The 20,734-nt window shown below is 42.4% G+C and overlaps 1 protein-coding gene and 1 long non-coding RNA gene across 5 annotated transcripts in view; one reads left to right on the top strand and one right to left on the bottom strand.

The window, feature by feature from the left end:
* Window positions 1-8,806, bottom strand: part of LOC143943218 (uncharacterized) — a 29,103-nt gene extending 20,297 nt beyond the window's left edge. The window contains exon 1 of the long non-coding RNA XR_013264894.1: window positions 8,657-8,806. This is a non-coding gene — a long non-coding RNA (uncharacterized LOC143943218). The remainder of the gene's footprint in view (window positions 1-8,656) is intronic.
* Window positions 1-20,734, top strand: part of GANC (glucosidase alpha, neutral C) — a 203,343-nt gene that overhangs the window by 104,555 nt on the left and 78,054 nt on the right. For all 4 annotated transcript variants that reach the window (XM_077464837.1, XM_077464835.1, XM_077464834.1 and 1 more), the window contains exons 16-22: window positions 7,526-7,627; window positions 7,733-7,976; window positions 8,068-8,132; window positions 17,907-17,983; window positions 18,159-18,233; window positions 18,359-18,472; window positions 18,912-19,024. In XM_077464837.1, coding sequence (XP_077320963.1) covers window positions 7,526-7,627; window positions 7,733-7,976; window positions 8,068-8,132; window positions 17,907-17,983; window positions 18,159-18,233; window positions 18,359-18,472; window positions 18,912-19,024 — 790 coding nt within the window. The remainder of the gene's footprint in view (window positions 1-7,525; window positions 7,628-7,732; window positions 7,977-8,067; window positions 8,133-17,906; window positions 17,984-18,158; window positions 18,234-18,358; window positions 18,473-18,911; window positions 19,025-20,734) is intronic.

Below are 20,734 nucleotides of genomic sequence, written 5' to 3'. Positions count from 1 at the left end.
TTTTTGCGATATAAATGGAAAAATACTGACATTGTTTTGGTTACAAAAAAAACTCAATAAACTCAATTTTAGTCACACATTTAGGCCAACATTTATTCAGCCACATGTCTTTGGTAAAAAAAATATGTCAATAAGCGTATATTTATTGGTTTGCGCAAAAAGTTATAGCATCTACAAACTAGGGTACATTTTCTGGAATTTACGCAGCTTTTAGTTTATGACTGCCTATCTAATTTCTTGAGATGCTAAATGGCAGGGCAGTACAACCCCCCCCCCCCCCCCCCCCGAAATTACCCCATTTTGGAAAGTAGACGCCCCAAGGAAATTTCTGAGAGGCATGTTGAGCCCATTGAATATTTAATTTTTTTGTCATAAGGAGGGGGGGCGAATGCGGCCGGGATTCACTGAGCCATCATCTTCTCTCCACTCTGTTCACTACTTGTCTCTCTCTCGTCTCTCACTCAACTTTAGCTCGGCTCTCACTCAGCTCACACGTCACACACACAGTCCCGCCTCCACCACCGGCATTGGATCAGTGTTCTGTTTATCACAGGAGCTTATCCGATGGCGGAGGTGGGACTGTGTATGTGACTACCGACTGAGAGGCGAGTAAACAGATGACGGCTCGGTGATTTCCTGCAAGAGATGGTGAGCTGCATTGATGGGGGAGATGGACACAGATGAGGCTGCAGATGGGCACAGATCAGGCTGCACTGAAGCTGCAGATGGGCACAGATCAGGCTGTAGATGGGCACAGATCAGGCTGCACTAAAGCTGCTGATGGGCACAGATCAGGCTGCACTAAAGCTGCAGATGGTCACAGTTGAGGCTGCACTGAAGCTGCAGAAGGGCACAGATTAGGCTGCATTGATGCTGCAGATGGGCACAGGTTAGGCTGCATTGAGGCTGCAGATGGGCACTAATCAGACTGCATTGATGCTCACTAACCATTATTTTGCTTCAAAGTAGTGTATTTAAAAAAAATAGTTTTTTTTTCTGAAACTTCCCTCTTAAATTGAGGTGCATGTTATATGCCGGCATGTGTTATACGCGGATAAATATGGTATTTTGCAGATCTCGCTTTTTGACACAAAGATTTGAAAATTTAAAAAATAAAATACATTTTTCTTTTCTTTCTTCATTTTCAAAAATAAATGAGATATGCAAAATACTCACCATGCCTCTTAGCAAATACCTTGGGGTGTCTACTTTCGAAAGTGAGGTAATTTGGGGGGGTGGGGGTTTGTTCTAACTGAACATTTCAGGGCCTCCATAACTGTAATAGGTAGTGAGGAGTAAAATCACAATAATACCACCCTTCATCCACCCACTTCTAATGATGGGCATACATGTACCATTTTTTTTAACTGTGGTGGTGAAATCACCCCCTACATCGCTGGAGTCGCTGATTTACGTATCGTGGGAGCAAACGCTGTTGCTGTCGAGATAAATAAATATTTGTATAGCACATAAGCATTCAGCAGAGCCAACTGAAATAAGTATACAGACACTTTTTAGTACCAGTGCCTGGCCTTACAGGCAACTAGGTACGGCGCCAAAAACTGGTCGCTGAGGTCCACCCCTCCCATATTAAGGTTATATTCGTGGACACAAAGGGGTTTCTCCACAACACCAGTCGCCGTAGGGAGGACAGAGCGAAAACATTCCAATTATACCTCCACTTCACAGCGAGCTAATTATTACACTTCAAGCAGGCTCTCTCCCCCAGCCTAAGATGGGAATCCACAAGCCGCTTGGGTAATTAGATTAGATCGGACAGTGCCACAACACGCCAATTCCATGATCAGACAAGTGACTAAAAAGTGTCACGCTTGTGTAATTATTGCCCACATACAAGTAGTACCCCTTTCCAAATAAGGGTGACACCAAGTCCCACACAATCTTATCAGCACTCTCTATGTAGTCTGGGCAGTTCTCCGGCTCTTCATGACTATCTCTTCCCTTGTAAACCATAAAACTATATTTATAGCCCGTGGCTTATATCATCTTGACCCCATATCTGGCACGCTTGCTGGGAAGATACTGTTTGAAAGACAAGCGGCCAGAAAACTTAATTGGGGACTCATCAATGCAGACAACTTGATCTGGTTAACTGGGGCGATCAAGGGGTTAAACATTTATTAGGGGGGTACCCTAAACCTAATCGGGCCTACTACTAACTGCCCTAACACTTATTACAAATGACACCAATGCAGTGATCAGTGAAAAATCTGAAAACTGTAATTAGTGACACAGTGACAGGGAGTGAATGGGGTTAACTGGGGGGGGGGGGTGATCGGGGGGTGACAAGTATCCTGTGTGTACTGGTGTAAGTGTAGGGTTGTGCAACTCATGGTAAGACGTCTTCTTTCCTCTCACTGGAATTGAAAAGACTCCACAAGGAGAGAGGGCATCACTTCCTTCTGTCTGTGTTTACACTTACACAGACAGGGGAAGGATTTCATTTGTTAGGACCGATCAGCAGGTCCAGGCCAGAAAACATTGGCCGGGACCTCAGGACTGATCCGGCCTCTAACGCATCCGACTGCCGCGGGCTGTGCCATTCTGCCGACGTACATCGGCATGTGTTGGTCGGCAACTGGTTAAAGGAATTTCTGCATTAAAAGATTTAACTCATAAATCTCAAAGCGATAGATCCGTGGTGGTTTGTCCCTTCAGACTGCTCCGGTCCCCCTTTTGGGAGGCATTCCTCAGACGTGGGGGCTTCATGAATATGTTTTTTTCCACCTTGCTTTGCCTTTATGACGCTGTTTTGGTATCTCAGAAACACATGAGATTGTTTGTATTCATCTGGAAATCCCCATCCCATCTTACCTGAAGAAGACCCTTACTTCATTCTTTGAAACACGTTGGATTTCCTCTGTCTTCCCATCAGTCGATTTGGGTCTCTTCCAGCTGTCTGTCTTTGAACTGCTTCCTTACATTATGTGTTTTAGTTTTATTTATTTTTGTATTATGTAATTTACTCTTTGTAATAAATTTGTAATACTTTTTTATAAGTTTCTTATTCTTCTGAGTGTTCATGGTTCTCTAAAGTCCCACTGAGGAACCCTGTTTTTACAGGTAGTAACCTTGCAAACTTAAGAAATAGTTACTTGATGTAAAAAAAAATCTAGATCTAGTAAAGTGCACAGGAAAGAGTACCGTATATACTCGAGTATAGGCCGACCCGAGTATAAGCCGAGGCCCCCAATTTACCCCCAAAAAAACTGGGAAACCTATTGACTCGTGTATAAGCCGAGGGTGAGATATGCCTGTCCATCCCTGTGTGTCCGTCCATCCCTGTATGTGTGTCCATCCATCCATCCATCCCTGTGTGTGTGTCCATCCATCCATCCATCCATCCCTGTGTGTGTGTGTGTGTCCATCCATCCCTGTGTGTGTGTGTGTCCATCCATCCATCCATCCCTGTGTGTGTGTCCATCCATCCATCCATCCCTGTGTGTGTGTGTCCATCCATCCATCCATCCCTGTGTGTGTGTCCATCCATCCATCCATCCCTGTGTGTGTGTCCATCCATCCGTGTGTGTGTGTGTGTGTGTGTGTGTGTGTGTGTGTGTGTGTGTGTGTGTGTGTGTGTGTGTGTGTGTGGCCTTGTGTGTCCAGCCTACCTGTGTCCCGAGCCTCCGTCCGGTCCCGTCCCGTCCCGAGCCGAGCCTCCGTCCGGTCCGGTCCCGTCCCGAGCCTCCGTCCGGTCCCGTCCCGTCCCGAGACTCCGTCCGGTCCCGTCCCGAGCCGAGCCTCCGTCCGGTCCCGTCCCAGGATCACCGCTCTTCGTCGGCGCCCATTCCCCTGTTCAAATGCCGCGCCTCCCTGTCTGTGATAGGCGGAACACAATTTCCCAGCAGTCTGTGTTCCGCCTATCACGGACATCCTTTCATCCTCGTCCGTAGTACGAGGATGAGACGATGTCCGTGATAGGCGGAACACAGGCTGCTGGGAAATTCAGTGTTCCGCCTATCACAGGCGAAGGCGGAGCCGGAGGCGCGGCTTTTGAATTATAGAATGGCCGCTGTCTGTCTGCTCGACACGCTGATCGAGCAGGCAGACAGCGATGACTCGAGTATAAGCCGAGGGGGGCACTTTCAGCCTCAAAAAAGAGGCTGAAAATCTCGGCTTATACTCGAGTATATACGGTATAACCCAATCTTTGAGACCATAGGCTTGAAACCTATATACTCAAAATAGTGAGTCAGATTCAGCGATCATTTCTGAAGGGTCAGAATCCATCCAAATTACTGTAACATCTAGACAATCAAGAACATGTTGTCCAGTAGAAACGGTTTCGTTGACAGAAGGTTGTCTAAGTATCAAACAGTGGGAATGACAGAAGAGTGCAACAGGGGGCCAAAAACTAGTAATGCAGGGGTCCCACAGCAAAGCATAGGAATTGCTGATGGGGAAATAAAGGTAAGTATCTTTGATGTACATAAAATTCATAAAGTCTCCCTGGTGAAGGGAGGTGATTACAGATTTGATGAATTCCTTTTGGAATTTCTGGACCTGAATGAAGACATTCAGAGCATTGAGATCCAAGAAGTCATCCTTGATACTATTATCAAGAGTGAATTTGAACAGACCTAATCCCTCGAAGACCATATGGATCAGAATTTTTTACACAAGGATTATGCAGTCCAGAACTTTTGCCAAAATGACTCCTTTATGATTTACACCTGTTTAGAGACCCTTTCTCTCCTGAAACAGACTATATGCATCTTTACAAAGTGACAGACTGTCTGCCTGTCTGTCACAGTGGAAAATGATACAAGAGACTTTCAGCAAACCCATCAAATTACAACCGATGTTTACCAATACACCCACCTGTTCCAAGTGTTCAGTAAGCAATGAGTCAACGGCAGCAGTGGCTATCTCTCTTCTTTTTTTTTACATGGTTTGAGAAAATAAAGTCAAAGCCAGTATTGGGTACAGGACAGGGCCTGTCAATGAGAACACAGCTCTGTCTGTAAAAAGGGTTTCTGACCACTTTTTGGTTGGGTCCTTAAAGACAGGTGTGTCCTCTACTGGAAAAATAAGTGCCTTTTTGTGGTGGATCCGCAGTGGGAATGGGCCAGTTCTGTACAAAATCCTTACCAACCAGATACAAGTTTAATACGTGCTTGGAGGAAGAAAAAAATAGTCAAGATGTCTGCAATCTCCATAGAGAAATAGCTGAACAGCAGGTGCACTGTAGAAGCAGCAGGCTGATTGTCCAGTTGAGGGGTCCCCAAACATTTTAATCAATGGGCCAGATTGCTGTCCTTCAGACTTTAGGGGGGCCGGACTGTGGCCAGTGGGACTAGAAAATGCCCTGGCATCAGTGAGATTAAATAATGCCTCAGACTTGGTTGTTAGTGGTAGTAAGAGAATTAAATAGCACCTGTGGTCAGTAGGTTGTAAAGTATAGCCTCATCATTGATATTGGTTGGAGGAATCGTGCCCCATACCTGGTGTTAGTGGAAGGAATAGTGAAATAGTGAATATTTAGAAAAATAGTGCTCCATTGTTGGTGCAAATGAGCAAATATTTCCTCAGTGGAAGGAATCATGCCCTATTGTTGGTGTCAGTGGGAGTAAAATTGTCCCATAGCTGGTGTCAGTGGGAGAAATAGTGCCCCTTTGTTGGTGTCAGTGAGAGGAATAATGCCCCATTGCTGGTTTCAGTGGAAAGATCAGCGCCCCGGTGGAGGGAATAGCGCTTCATCACTGGTGTCAGTCAAAGAAATGGTACCTCATTGTTCGTGTCAGTAGTAAGAATAGTGGCTTGTATTAGTAGGAGGAATGGCCAGATAAAGGCAAGTAAAGGCCACAGTTTAAGGATCACTACCCTAGTTTTAGAGTGGTGTGCACTGTATCAATAAGGTCTCCTTCAGTTTGAAACAAATGGCAGTAGACTGCATCTCCTCAAGGGTAGGTTGATCAGTGAAGGACTGGAGCAACTTGAAATCAGTCAGAGTCTCTGGGGCCAATAGCCCAGAAGCCACTATTGTGTTAGGCAAATTAGAATTTGTAGGAGAGGGCACGGGAGCATGCTTGTATCCTCCGTGATCAGAGTCCACAAATATCTGGGTGATTCGGGCCATAAAGTATTGCATGAACATAGTAAAGAACTTAGCAGAAGGAGCAGAGGATGCAGCCATGTCTGACTGAGGTAAAGAGGACTCCAAGGGGGAATACATTTCAAGAGCAGAGGGCAACATGATTCTAAGCTGCAGACATCAACACTGTCAGTAGGCTCACTGCAAGAAGCAAAGTCCTTAGTAGAAAGTGAACTGGGAGCAACCAGTACAGCAAAATTGGCCCCTCCAAGTCTACAATCAGACATGTTGCAACCACGTGGTGGCAGTTCGGCTTCATATAAGCTCAAGCTAAGGAGCAACGCCTCAGGTACTCACAAAACCCAGGCAACTGGTAACAGGTGACTGTTGGATGGCAGGAGGTGATCAAAGTCAATGTAGGTGTGTAGTAGGAATAGATCAAAGATCAAAGTTTCACGTGGCTTATGCCAGCAGCAACAGCAGTGGAGACATGCCTTTATGGCAGGAAAGAAAGTATGGAATGCATGCATGACACTCCACCCACAGGATGATGTCAGCATTCAGTTCCACATAATTAACCCCTTCCGTGGCAAAAACCATCAGGAACAGAGAATAAGGATTTTCAGATGCTCAGCTGTCAGGTCCACTCACTAAGTGCTTCTTCAGAAACAGGGCAATCCCAGTGTGTCTGGACCGGGCAAGAGCTCTGCCGATATTACCAGGATGAAGTCTGGAAAGCACCCCATGTGGTACCCAGTGCCTGAAGATCACTTCCAGCCTATCCGTGCAACCTCCAGTCCAGTGGGGTCCAGATACAGTACTCCAAATTCCAGGTTAAAGATGACTGCTCTGGATAGTGACAATTGGAAGACAAAGCTCCAGCAAAAATGTAGAGTCCTAATTGAAAAAAAAAAATCTAAGTAGAAAAATGTGATAGTAAAAAATATCTTCGTCTATAACACAGCAGAGTTGAAGAAAAGCCATCCATCCTCCTAGGACACTAGCAAAATAACTGAGGCATGTTGGTAATTGGAGGAGTGATCCTGGGCTGGCCTCCTTTTTTTGTTTTGCCAGTGTCCAATCTTGCTAGAAGCAGTAGTATACCCAGCTTAAAACTTCCTGTGTTCCCTAATGGTTGAGGCCGAAAATGTATTTTTAATTATGTGTTTAAGTTGTATGCAAGTAGTATGGTTAATACCAAGAACCTGTGTTTGAGCATCTTTCAACCATTTATATTGTCCCAATTTTGTAATTAATATGTTGCTGTTCTTGGGAGTTATTTGGGACCATAAGTTCTGAAAACCGTCACTATAATATTGTGCTGGCATTAGAGGACTGGAACTGAGCAGTTGGAATTCAATTATCCAACATTCTTTATACTTTTGCAGTGTCTTGAAATCTTATTAGATATCATGTTAGAGATTTGATATAAATATCAATAAAATTTTTAAATGCTTTCATCCTCTTTAGGTGCAGTATGGACAGGAGATAACAAAGCAGAGTGGGAGTATTTAAAAATCTCTGTCCCAATGTTACTTAGTCTCAGCGTGACAGGAATAGCCTTTTGTGGAGGTAAAGTGGCATTCTGTAGTCTGCTTGCAGATGGAGATGCCTGTAGGTAAGAACATTTTTTGGATGGATTATGTAAAATTAATTTGCCTTATGCTAATTTGGCAGCTGATGTTGGCGGTTTTGTTGGAGACCCAGATCCTGAACTACTGGTCCGTTGGTACCAGGCTGGCTCATTCCAGCCCTTCTTTCGCGGTCACGCTATGCAGGGTACCAAGCGCAGAGAGCCTTGGCTGTTTGGTGAAGAAAATACTCTCTTAATCAGGAAAGCAATAAAGGAACGTTATACCCTTCTTCCATATTGGTACCTGCTGTTTTATAGGGCATACCGTAAAGCTGAGCTTGTAATGAGGTGAGGGAGCATACTGGTACAATTTATTTTGTTTTTCTTCTAGAAATAGTGACTGTTAATAACATTTCTGTTTTTATTTAACTACAAACAGGCCTTTGTGGGTTGAATTTTCTAAATACCAAGATGCCTTTGCATTGGAAAGTCAGTACATGCTAGGTAAGATTTCTAAAAGTTTAATAATGGAATTTATATAAAATGAAGAAGGTACCATTCCTGGTGTATGTATAGGAAGAGCTGGATTTATACTCTTTGTACCCTCTGGGACCAACTGACCAGCTATAGCCCCTATTCTATGGACATAATTGTTTTGTACATAACCCCACAACTTGAGGCTGGCTAAGAGAATATCTGCTTACTGCATAAAAATAAAGCATCAGCTAAACATTTTGTTGCATATTTATGCATCCATAAAAATGAAAAAGAGAAAATTGCGCTAATTACAGTCAAAAAAGATTATTATGATATATGTTATTCCAAATGCTTGAACAACTGGAGATAAATTCAACATCCACCTAGTGACTAAACCACAAAAGTGTACCATCACCATTTGAAATAATGAATAAATGTACAATATATGCAGTTGCACTTACAGTGTAAAAACAAAAATTGCACGGACAGAAAACCACCAAGTGAATGAATCACAATTGAGTGTACTGCCACCACACAGAGGGCCTCCTTACCAGATGCTAAACCAAAAAAGTAGATGTCCCTTTAGGAAATGAAATCCTCGGCTGGAAACAGACATGCAGTTTGATTGATAGATGGAAAGAAAGCTCCCAGCAGAGAACCAAGTAATCCGTATGACCTGTGGGTATAAGTTGGTATTAACCCAAAGAGAAGATACAATACACCATAGCATAATAACGACAAAACTTAGGCCGCGTACACACGGGCGGACTATCCGTCCAACTAAGTCCATCAGACAATCCGACAGACAGTCCGTCCTACTTTTGAATAAACGGACTTGACCACCACACGACGAATAGACAGTCCGCTGAAAGCTTGCGCGATGACGTGTACGGCACGTACGACGGGACTAGAAATACGACGTCCAATACACTGCAATGCAACCTTCGGCCGTGTAAATCCTTTCTGAGCATGCGCCATACTTAGTCCGTCGAACTAGCCTACTCACGAGCGGACTGTCCGCTGAAACCAAGTTTGGACGGACAATATTATGGAAATTCCGAAAGACTTAGTCCGCCAGACTGTCCGCTGAAAAAGTCCGCTGAAGCCCACACACGAGCGGATTGTCCGCTGAAACGTGTTTCAGCGGACCAAGTCCGTCAGACAGTCCGCCCGTGTGTACGCGGCCTTAGTTTAATATGATAAAAAAGGGTGCACTTACAAACAAACATTAAAATCTTGCATATACATATGAAGCCAGCTGGCTACAATACAAAAGCTCCTGTCCTCCTCAACGAGACAGAGTGGTGACGTCAGCACATACCTCCTCAGACGCGTAACTAACATTATCAATGGGGAAGCAATTTTTATGCTTCCATTGCTCTGCAATGGACTTTCAACCATCAACACCAAATGATCAATCCCAGGAACTATTAGGGAAAAGCAATGGTAAACAATTTGGGAGTATATAGGGCAGGCTTCAAATAAAACATTGTGTAAATATTCCCTAAAATATCCCAATATTAGTTTTTTGCTACTAATGTGGGGCAGTTGAACATAATGCGCATACCCAAGTGTATTGGTGAAATGATCAGCACAAAAGTGTGCATGGTGCGTGTGACATGTTTGCATCATTTGTCAATGCTTATCAGTGATATGATGCACCTCCTCTGTCCACCAACTGTATTTGCAGTTGACTATATGCTCCTCCTCAATAGACCCCACTCTCTTGGCCTCCAAGATTCTGCTTTTTCCTGGTTCTTTAATCTATCACAGCATTTCTTCACTGTTTCCTACAATTCTGTCTCCTCCTCTTCACTACCTCTTTCTGTAGGGATCTCCCAAGGCTCTGTTCTTTGACCCCTTCTCTTCTCTATCTACACCTGCTCTCTTGGTCACTAGATAACAAACATCCCATGGCTTCAATACCATCTCTACACCGTTGAAACACAAATCTATCTCTCTATTCCTCACCTCATTCCTTCAGTCTTCTTTCGCATTAAAAACTTACAAACTGACATATCAACATGGATTTTTTTTTTCTATTTGTATTAGTGGTGCCCCTGTCCAGGAGAGGATGGAGGGATTACGTGTTACATCATTAAATGTTAGAGGACTCAATATCCCCTAAAAATGTAAAATGTTACTTGATCTCAAACGCCTCAAAACTGACGTGGGTATGGTGCAAGAAACACACTTGAAGGTGGGAGCATTCCCTTATCTTCAAAATAGATATTTCCCAAACCTACATCATGCCTCGAACCAGGAGGCTAAAACTAAAGGTGTAGCTATTCTAATCTCTAATCGTATTGCTTGGTCTCTGATAGATAAATGCCTGGACTCAGGGGGAAGATATATCTTTCTCAAAGGCTATATAGGAAGCACAAAGGTGACCCTATCAACTATCTATGCCCCAAATGTACCAAGATAGCGTCTTGAATTCTAAATGAATGGAATTCAGGGAGGGAATTGATTTTAGGGGGGGACTTTAATTTCCCCCTAGATCCCAAACTACATACCTCTACTTCGGTGTCTAATAGAACCAGGAAGAGTCTTTTTTGGAAGCTAGATGAACTTCAACTAATCGACGCTTGGCAGGCCTTCCATGCAGAAGAGAGGGATTATACATTTTTCTCTAATCCCCATCAATCATATTCTCAAATTGATTTTTTTTTAATACCACAACAGAAACTCCCGATGGTACAGGATATACTAATAGAAAAATTTAACCTGGCCAGACCATGCGCCTGTTACAATTAGGATCTCCTTGACGGGCGCAACCCAAATGATGGAATGGAGATGGCACCTAAACGAAAGTCTATTACATTATCCTGAAATCCGAGAGGATCTGACCAAATAAATGAATTCCTATTTTCAAATTAATGATAATGGGGAGATTGATCTGGGGATAGTATGGGAAGCTCATAAGGCGGTAATTAGAGGAATTTTAATAAAACATGTCCGGGTCCATCTGAGGTTTGCTAGAGAAGAGGTCCAGAAGAGGATTTGGAGAAGGTCAAATGAAACCAAAGTAGAACTGTTTGGTAGAAACACAACTCTTAGAGGAGAGAGAATGCCGAGTTGCAACCAACACCATACCTACTGTGAAGCATGGGGGTGGCAACATCATGCTTTGGGGCTGTTTCTCTGCAAAGGGAACAGAATGACTGATCCGTGTACATGAAAGAATGAATGGGGCCATGTATCGTGAGATTTTGAGTACAAACCTCCTCCCATCAGCAAGGGCATTGAAGATGAAATGTGGCTGGGTCTTTCAGCATGACAATGATCCCAAACACACCATCCGGGCAATGAAAGAGTGGCTTCGTAAGAAGCATTTCAAGGTCCTGGAGTGGCCTATCCAGTCTCCAGATCATAACCCCATAGAAAACCTTTGGAGGGAGTTGAAAGTCTGTGTTGCCCAGAGACAGCCCTAAAACATCACTGCTCTAGAGGAGATCTGCGTGGAGGAATGGGCCAACATACCAGCAACAGTGTGTGACAACCTTGGGAAGACTTACAGAAAACATTTGAACTCTATCATTGCCAACAAAGGATATATAACAAAGTATTGAGATGAACTTTTGATATTGACAAAATACTTATTTTCCACCATAATTTGCAAATACATTCTTTTTAAAAATCAGACGTGATTGTCTGGATTTGTTTCCACATTTTGTCTCAGTTGAGGTATACCTATGATGACAATTACAGTCCTCTCTCATCTTTTTAAGTGGGAGAACTTGCACAATTGGTGGCTGACTAAATACTTTTTTGCCCCACTGTACCATACATCAAAACAAAAGGAGGTCAAAAACTCTCAATGCTGAAAGATATTGTAAAGGAATTTAGAGAGTATTCTATTTCGTTATATAACCTTTCGGTGCCTCCCTTGCCCCCTCTTCTCTGGATGAATATTTAACCTTCTCACAGTTAGTTAGATTGCCGTCCCCCGCTTGAAGATAATTGGAGACACCAGTCACAATGGAGGAAGTGTCTACTGTAATGAAGACGATGAAACATGGGAAAGCTCCTGCCCAGATGGGTATTCTTTACAGTATTTCAAAAGTTTTTTTTCCATCATTGGGACCATACATGGTTAAAACATTTAATGTTCTAGGACAGTTATCGGTCCCTCCACTGGATGCATTAAGAGCACACATTGTGGTAATCCCAAAAGAAGGGAAGGATCATTCGGTGTGCAGTAGCTACCGTTCGATATCATTACTGAACATGGACTTGAAAATATTCACAAAGATACTCTCATTGTGTTTACAACCCCATCTGACGCAGTTGGTACATTTGGATCAAGTGGGGTTTATCCCCACACAGGAAGCTAGAGATAGCACTATTAAAGTATTGAATCAATATGTAAATCAAAGGAAGATGCCAAGTGTCTTTGTGAATACAGATGCGGAAAAGGCCTTTGACAGGGTCAATTGTTAGAAGTGTTAAAACACATGGGCCTGGGAGATCGAATGTTACACTGGATAGGTGGCATATACTCAAAGCCACAGGCCCTGGTGAAGGCTAACATTCAGAAATGTTTTTTCAATATCAAATGGGACCTGCCAGGGATGTCCCCTGTCGCACTCTTTTGTTTGTGCTGACGTTGGAGCCCTTATTAAACAGAATTCTACAGAACCCGAATATTAGGAGTATCCCTTTGGGAGAACAGGAGTATAAAGTCTCCGCCTATGCGGACGACCTACTTTTCTCGCTCACTAGCCCACAAATTTTTCTACCAAACCTTATAAAGGAAGTGGAGTTATACAGAGCTCTGTCGAATTTTAAAATAAACTATAGCAAATCGGAGGAAATGGGGGTGTCTCTGGAGGGCCCCATACAAATGAGCCTAGAGAATAATTTTAATCTTAGGTGGACATCAACTGCTTTAAAATATTTAGGAGCACAGATCCCACCTAAGTTAACAGATATTTATGCCCTGAATTTTCCACCCCTACTTAGGGAAGTTAGAATATTACTAGATAGATGGAATAAATCTACACACTCTTGGTTCGGGAGATGTAATCTATTAAAAATGAATATAGTACCAAAATTCCTGTATCTTTTCCAGGCTTTACCTGTTTTTATTCCATTTGCCTTTTTCAGTCAAATTTGAACTGTGTTTACAAAATTTATGTGGGCGAGTAGGCGCCCAAGGATTAATAGAAGACTGCTGACAGTGCCTAAAGAGGCAGGAGGAATAGCTGCGCCAGACTTGTATAAATCTTATTAGGCCACCCAGCTCGGCAGAATAAATCACTGGTGCCATCATGGAGATAGTAAACTGTGGACCACTATTGAACAACAAGTAAATGCAGTCCCATTAAATAGAACCATATGGTGCTATGCAGCATTACCCTCCATGGTAAAATTACACCCTTTGATAGGCCCTACACTTCGTATAGGATGTAGGGTAATTCAGAACCCTAAATTTCTTCCACAAACTCACCCGTTTCCTATTTTGGGCAGCCCAGATTTTTTTGTCTGGCCTAAAGCCAGGAGTATTTGGGAAACTGAAAGAGAAAAGATGCTTTCAAGCTTCGCATTTCTTTTTTTTTTCTCTCTTGTTTGCTCTGTGTGCTCAGTTTTCTGCTGCTCGTTTCAGAGGCCCCCCAGAGGGCCCCGAGCTAGGGAAAAGGAGGATGTAAAGGGGAATTAGAGAAATTGGGGAATTGTTATGTATGTATAAAAATAACAGGATTGCAGACCTAAGATTTGAAGATTATGCTTTGGTTTGAAATATAATTGTCAAATTAAAAAAGTTAGGAAGCAGCATGCTATTGTTATTGTTGATTTACTTCGGTACTCCAGTAAAGAAATAAAGAATAAAAAAAAAACAACTTGGATGTCTCACTACTTTCTAAAACCAAATCTTTCCAAAACTGAGCCCTTCCTCCTGGCATGCCTTTTTTAATGACTTTTCCATAAAGATCAGTAATGCCGCGTACACGCGTATCAGACTATCCGGCAAACTTAGTCTGGCGGACAAACCGCTGGACTGTCCGCCTCACTTTCCGAACGAGCTACCTGCCCAAACACACGGTGGCCCGGCAAGAAGAACCGAAGAGGGGGACAAGACCCCCGAAGAGGGGGACAAGACCCCCAAAGAGGGGGACAAGACCCCCAAAGTCGGAAGAAGAGGGCGGCGAAGAAGAAGAAAGCCGGGCTCCTCCACTAGTAAAAGAGCTAGCAGAAGATAGCGGAGGAGTCCTGCGAGAAGACCCCCGAAGACGGAAGAAGACCCCCTGAGCTGTGCAATAAACTATTTTAATCCTTGTGTGTTGTGTTTTTTTTTTTTTAATTCACAGGTGAATGGGTAGGGGTACATTGTACCCCATACTCATTCACATAGGGTGGGGGGCCGGTATCCGGGGCCCCCTTATTAAAGGGGGCTCCTGGATTCCGATAAGCCCCTGGCCCGCAGACGCCGACAACCAACCTGCCAGGGTTGTCTGAAAGAGGCCCTTGTCCTCATCAACATGGGGACAAGGTGCTTTGGGGTAGGGGGGGCGCGCGGGGGGCCGCGTTGAGGGTACACGGCCTGGTGCGGCTCAGGAGGGGGGGGTCGCTCGCTCGTCCCCACCCCCTTTACTGACTGACCGGGTAGCGTGCTCGGATAAGGGTCTGATATGGACCTAGGGGGGATCCCCACGCCGTTTTTTCTGCGTAGGGCTTCACCTTTAACTCCATACCAGGTGACGGGGCCAGCGACGCCTCCTTCGCTGGTCCCGGCTACCTGGAGCCATGCTCAAAATGAGCGGACTTTTCTTCGGGCAGGAAAAGTCCGTTCACCTCAAAAGTATGGCGGACTAGCACACACACGGCCGTATTGTCCACTGGACTTGCACACACATGGCCGTATTGTCCGCCGAAATGCGAGTCCGGCGGACATATTTAGGTGCAAAACTACTTTCTTAGTCCGCCGGACTTTTGGGTAAAAAAAGTCTGCCGGAGCCCACACACGGGCAGATTGTAAGTCCGCCGGACTTTTCCACCCGATTGTTTGATCGTGTGTACGCGGCTTAATACAACTATCAGTCCCTCCCCTCATGCCAAGGTACTAGACTCCAACCTGTCCTTTCGGCCTCAAAATTGAATCAATGCCAAAACTTTGTATGCGTCACCTCTATAATATGTCTTTTTAACTAATTAAAACACCAAACAACTCATACTCACCCTTGTTATCTCTCATGACTATTGCAATTCCTTTCTTATAAGCCTTTCTCTGCACAGGCTCCTCTCCTCTTCAGTCTACCATGAATGCTGCTGCCATACTCATCTACCTAACCAACCAATCAGTGTCTGCCACCTCTCTGCCAATCCCCACACTGGCTTCCGATTACCCAGCTAATTAAATTAAAAATAACATACAAAGCCATTCACAAGCCATTCACAACTCTGTGCAAGCTACATCACCAATTTTGACCCTAACCATCCCTAACTATCCCCCAAACTGTCCTCACCTCCCAAGACCTCCCGCTCTCTATCACTCTAGTCTCCTCCACCCATGCTTGTCTGTAGGTCTAGGACTTTTTCAGAGCCTCTCCTATCCTCTGGAACTCTCTACCTCAATCTGTCTGACCATCTCCTACACCGGACACCTTTTGGCGAGCCCTGAAAACTCATCTCTTTAGGGAAGTCACTACCAAATAACAACTGAACTTTTAACTTTTCTATCAGCACATCCCCCACAGTTATAATCTTTTTTTTACCACTTGCCCCACCCTGTTAGATTGTAAGCTCTTATGAGCAAGGCCCTCTTAACCCTCTTTTATTTGATTGTATTGTACTGCCTTCCTTTATTTTGTAAAGCGCTGCGCAAACTGTTGGTGCTATATAAATCCTGTATAATAATAATAATAATAATATTGATTTGTGAGAAGGATTAAGCTCTATGGAAAATCCGACAATGCAGATAAGGAAAAGACAGACTTTAGAGCATTAAAATGGATGAAATGGATAAACGTTTTTTTTAATACAATAAAAGTTATGTTTTAATGTTTACTGGAGGAGGTTGCACTGGGGTTCTTAAAGCACATTATTACCAGTTCCAAACAATACAGCTATTTTATTCCAAAAAAGCACAACAATTGTTAATTAATTTAGGCCATAATATATCAATGGTAAAAAAAAAACTAAAAGAGGATTCACGCTGCGCTAAAGATAAATTATCATTAAATACGATGGAAAAAGCAGCTGGCTCTGGAGTCAAAATACACTAACTCAAAATACTAAAGTGCAAAAGGAGTGCAGCGCTAATAATACCAAACTGAAACTAATGTCAATTTAAGATATTAAATAAATAAAATTATAAAAAAAATGAATAATCCCACTAAAGTGACATAAAATAAATATATATAATACCCTTCAAGGTGACGTGAAATAAATAGAAATTAAAAAATAGAAATGAAAAAAACTTAATTATAAATTATAATGATAAATAAAAACAATACACAAGTAATGGTGAAAAATCCCTGAAGGATTAAAACTAAGGCAGACACCAACCAAAATTCATAAGTGTAAAAAATTCATAAATGTAAAAAAATCTGTTGCTCTAATAACAAACAATACTTAATAACCTATGCAAATAATACAATAAATAATCAATAATCACGAAAATCTAATATATATAAATAAATAAAGTCCAATATAAAGTGAGGTAGTGAATGGTGCACAAAAAGATAGTCCACGTAGAAGTGCTGAAAAAACACGATCCAATCTCAGATGAGTGAGCAAAAGACTCCTTAATCCCAGCCGGTGATTAGATCCAAAATGAGCGACACACCAAAAGTGAGTAATGATAACCCTTACCGACTCCACATGACCACACTGCAATGGTCACTTTAAGCGTAGGGGAGAAATTCTGAGGTATCCCCAAAAACCTTATAGTGACTCCTCAAAACAGCTCAAAAAATGGATAAGGGTATGGCAATCATGCCGCTCATAAAAGAAGAACAAAAAATGCTTCCATAGTGTAATCGTTCTGGACACTCTCCTCGACTAAGTCTGAACACATGAGGAGAGTGTCCAGAACGATTACACTGTGGAGGCATTTTTTGTTCTTCTTTTATGAGCGGCATGATTGCCATACCCTTATCCATTTTGTGAGCCAGTCAAATTTGCAGGGGCATTAGTAATGAAGACCCACATGGAAGTTATTAGTGAGAAATACTGTAAACTGCGACCTTTCACAGCATGGGACCAAGGGGTTGATTTACTAAAACTGGTGAGTGCAAATCTGGTGCAGCTCTGCATAGAAACCAGTCCATTTATTTTTTTTTTGTCAAAGCTTAATTGAACAAGTTGACGTTAGAAGCTGATTGGCTACCAAGCACAGCTGCACCAGATTTTGCACTCTCCAGATTCAGTAAATCTTCCCCCAAATGTCAGCAATATGATAAGTTAGTCATGGCCCCCTGCCATCAAAGGCCGGAAACCATGGCCTTTGATGGCACTGCAGAACTCCAGTCCTAAGGACATGACAGCATATTACAAGTTCCAGGTTCATACAGTATATAGTATATACAGTATATAGTAGGACTCTCTCAACTGGTCACTTTGAATACTTGAAATATACCATGGTTAATAATTACGGTACATTTTATTCATATAGCTATAATGTTAATGCCTGCTCATGCAAAGATATGAATACAGTATGAATAAAACAAATGGTAGTCAGGAAGACTTTATATTATTAAAATTCAATTTCACTTTTTCAATATGTGCCTCATTATAGGTCCTGTAAAGCTTTTTATGTATTAGACATATAAGATAAAAAAAAATGTTTTCCATTCCCAGGTAATGCTCTACTGGTTGCCCCAGTGTTAGACTCTGGCGTCAAATCCATTGATGTTCTCTTTCCTGGCGCAGGGGAGGTATTGTGTAAATTCTTACTGGATCTAATCAATGAATCATATATACTGTGTGTGTTCACATTGATAAAGGCATTTTGTTCAAATAACTTCTAGCATGGGAAGAATTAGTAAATTTACTTTCATTTAGGATACTTGAATATTTTTTTCTGGACACTGCCCTCTCTATTTTCTGCAGTACTGGTATGACTTCAGGACATACATGCTTGTTAAAGGGCCTCACAGACAGAAAATGGCAGTTACTTTGGAAGAGGTGAGTATAGATGACAATTTAAAAACATTCATATTATGTTCTAGAGTCAGTATGTAGAAAAATATCTTGTGTGTATAGTCATGGTGGTCAAGATTGCGTACATAATTATGTTGCCAAATCTGCAGATTCCAGTATTTCAGAGGGGTGGCTCCATTATCCCTATGCGCACAGCAGTTGGCAAATCCACAGCTTGGATGGGGAGTTCTCCATATGAGTTACATGTCGCTCTAGATCGCAAGGTACATTCATCTGTCATGAGTCATTCGCGGAATATATGTTTTTTGGTATTCCTGTTATAGGTTTTGTTTTATAGATTGGCCCAAGGAGTGTATTATTTTTGGACCAAATAATATACATATGCATAATTTTTTTTTACACCAACTTGAGAGCTTATTTTAACTATATTTAATATGAACAGGGAAACACTGTATCCGTCATAAGGATTTTACCTTTTTAAATAAAATAATTTTAGCAGTTACTAGCAGTTAATATGTAATGCCAATTCTGCTGGAACCCAACAGATTTAAAAAGTGATAGAAAAGTCATTTTTGATTTCTTATAATAAAATGACTTCTGTGTTTGTTGCTGCATCACACATATTAAATATTTTTCTGATATGCTCCACTTTATTTTTTAACAATAGATGAAGTCTAATTTTAGGTTATCATTTACTCTTAGGGATTAGCTGTGGGAGAACTTTATGTTGATGATGGCTACTCCTTGCAGTATCTGCATGAACACATGTACAGTCATAGAAGATTTACATTTTCAAGAAATGTTCTGAGCTCAAGGTAAGAATACTTGTATTTGAGGTGGTGCCTTTTAAAAGGTTGAAAATAAAACTGATGTCCAGTCTCTCCCAACTCCAGCAGTTTTGTCTACTCTAGAGCATTGAAGTCCAACTTCCTTTTTCACCAGTCAAATTTAAAACAACCATTCACTATACTTTGTTTAGGCTGTATGAAGCCTTGATGCAATGCAAAGACAAGGATGCCATAGCGCATTCCCCTGAACACAATTTTTAAAAGTTAAGGGGTTAATAAAAACGAATATGGGTTAACAGAAAAGTAACTACAAGTCAATCAAATCCAGTGACGAGGGAGCAGGGGGTGATGCAGGATCAAGTTGCACTATATGTGCCTATATACGCAGTGTGGTTCGGGATCAAACCCACATGGTAAATCCCTCTAGGAAGCAGTTTACTGGGGATGGGTAATCGAAGGGGGGAGGAACCAGGAGCGCCTGATGGGGACCACAGAAGAGGAGGATGGGGGCTTCTCTATGCAAAACCATTGCACAGAGAAAGTAAGTATAACATGTTTATCAATTTAAAAAAAAAATGGATCCTTTTACTATCACTTTCTAACCTGCACAATGCAAGGACACAGTGACCTGCAAAAGAAGTTTCCATGGGTTGCATGTTGGACAGCCCTGGTCAAAATAAATTCCATGGGAAGCCTTGCCAATTTTGTCATATAAAAATAATTCCCCTAGAGTCAGTCAGATAATTTTCCTAGGTCAAGTATTGCCGTAATAGCCTTTAGAATACCACAAATAGATAATATGTGTTGCAAGAAATTCATACAGTCCTTTTTTAGTGTTGAAAATATTTTTATTGAACATTTCAAGTAAAAACAATAAGACAGTAACCGTCATGAGGCAAATACAAGCAGGAACAGTAACAGGACTACATTTAAGAATGGACGGCTAACGACTATCAACCACAGTCGGTCCCGTCGGAAAGTTTGGAAAACAGGGAAAACAGCCTGTTCCCGATCCACAAGGCCACAGTAGGGAAAAAATACTCATGGGTTAATACATGAGACAACGTGTAATTAGTATTACGAAGAAGACAGAAAGAAAGAGAGAAAAGAAAGGGAAGAGAGGAGCAAAAGAAAGAGGAACAGAGTGTTACAGGAAAAAATGAATATCAAGATGAGAGGAGAGGGAAAAGGGGGGAAGGGGAAGGGATACGGGTGGGGGGGGGGGGAAGGGTAGGAGAGAGCCCACAGCGTCCCTATGCATTCAAAATTTGTTCCATCAAGGTGTCAGAGGAAGAGAAGCGGAGCCAGATCGACCATTGAGATATAAACTTGGTGTAAGTGTCATTGTCCAGTGCCAACATCTCCTCCATTCTCATGGTGTCATTCATAATGGATACCCACCGTGACAATGGGGGGGTAGTCGTCGTCTTCCAATAAGCAGGTATCAGCTGCCTAGCAGAGGACATAAAAAAATGAAGCAATCTTTGTCTCTGCGATTTAATAGACCCGGGCAGTATTGAGAGTAATGCAATTTTCGGAGAGATAGGAACCGGAGTATCAGCTAGAAGATTATAACATTCAAAAACCTGTGTCCAGAAGGGGCGGATCCTCTCACAGTCCCACCAGACATGTAGATAGGTTCCGACTGAGGCTTCACAGCGCCAGCAGGTGGCTGGCGTAGACGGGAAGATTTTGTGTAAAGTAGCAGGGTCTCTGTACCATCTGGACAGCAGCTTA

Source organism: Lithobates pipiens, unplaced genomic scaffold (genome assembly GCF_037356315.1).
Source record: "Lithobates pipiens isolate NorthernLeopardFrog02 unplaced genomic scaffold, aLitPip1_a1.2 Scaffold_30, whole genome shotgun sequence".
NCBI classification, from domain to species: Eukaryota; Metazoa; Chordata; class Amphibia; order Anura; family Ranidae; genus Lithobates; species Lithobates pipiens.
This window is presented reverse-complemented; position numbering and strand designations above follow the sequence as displayed.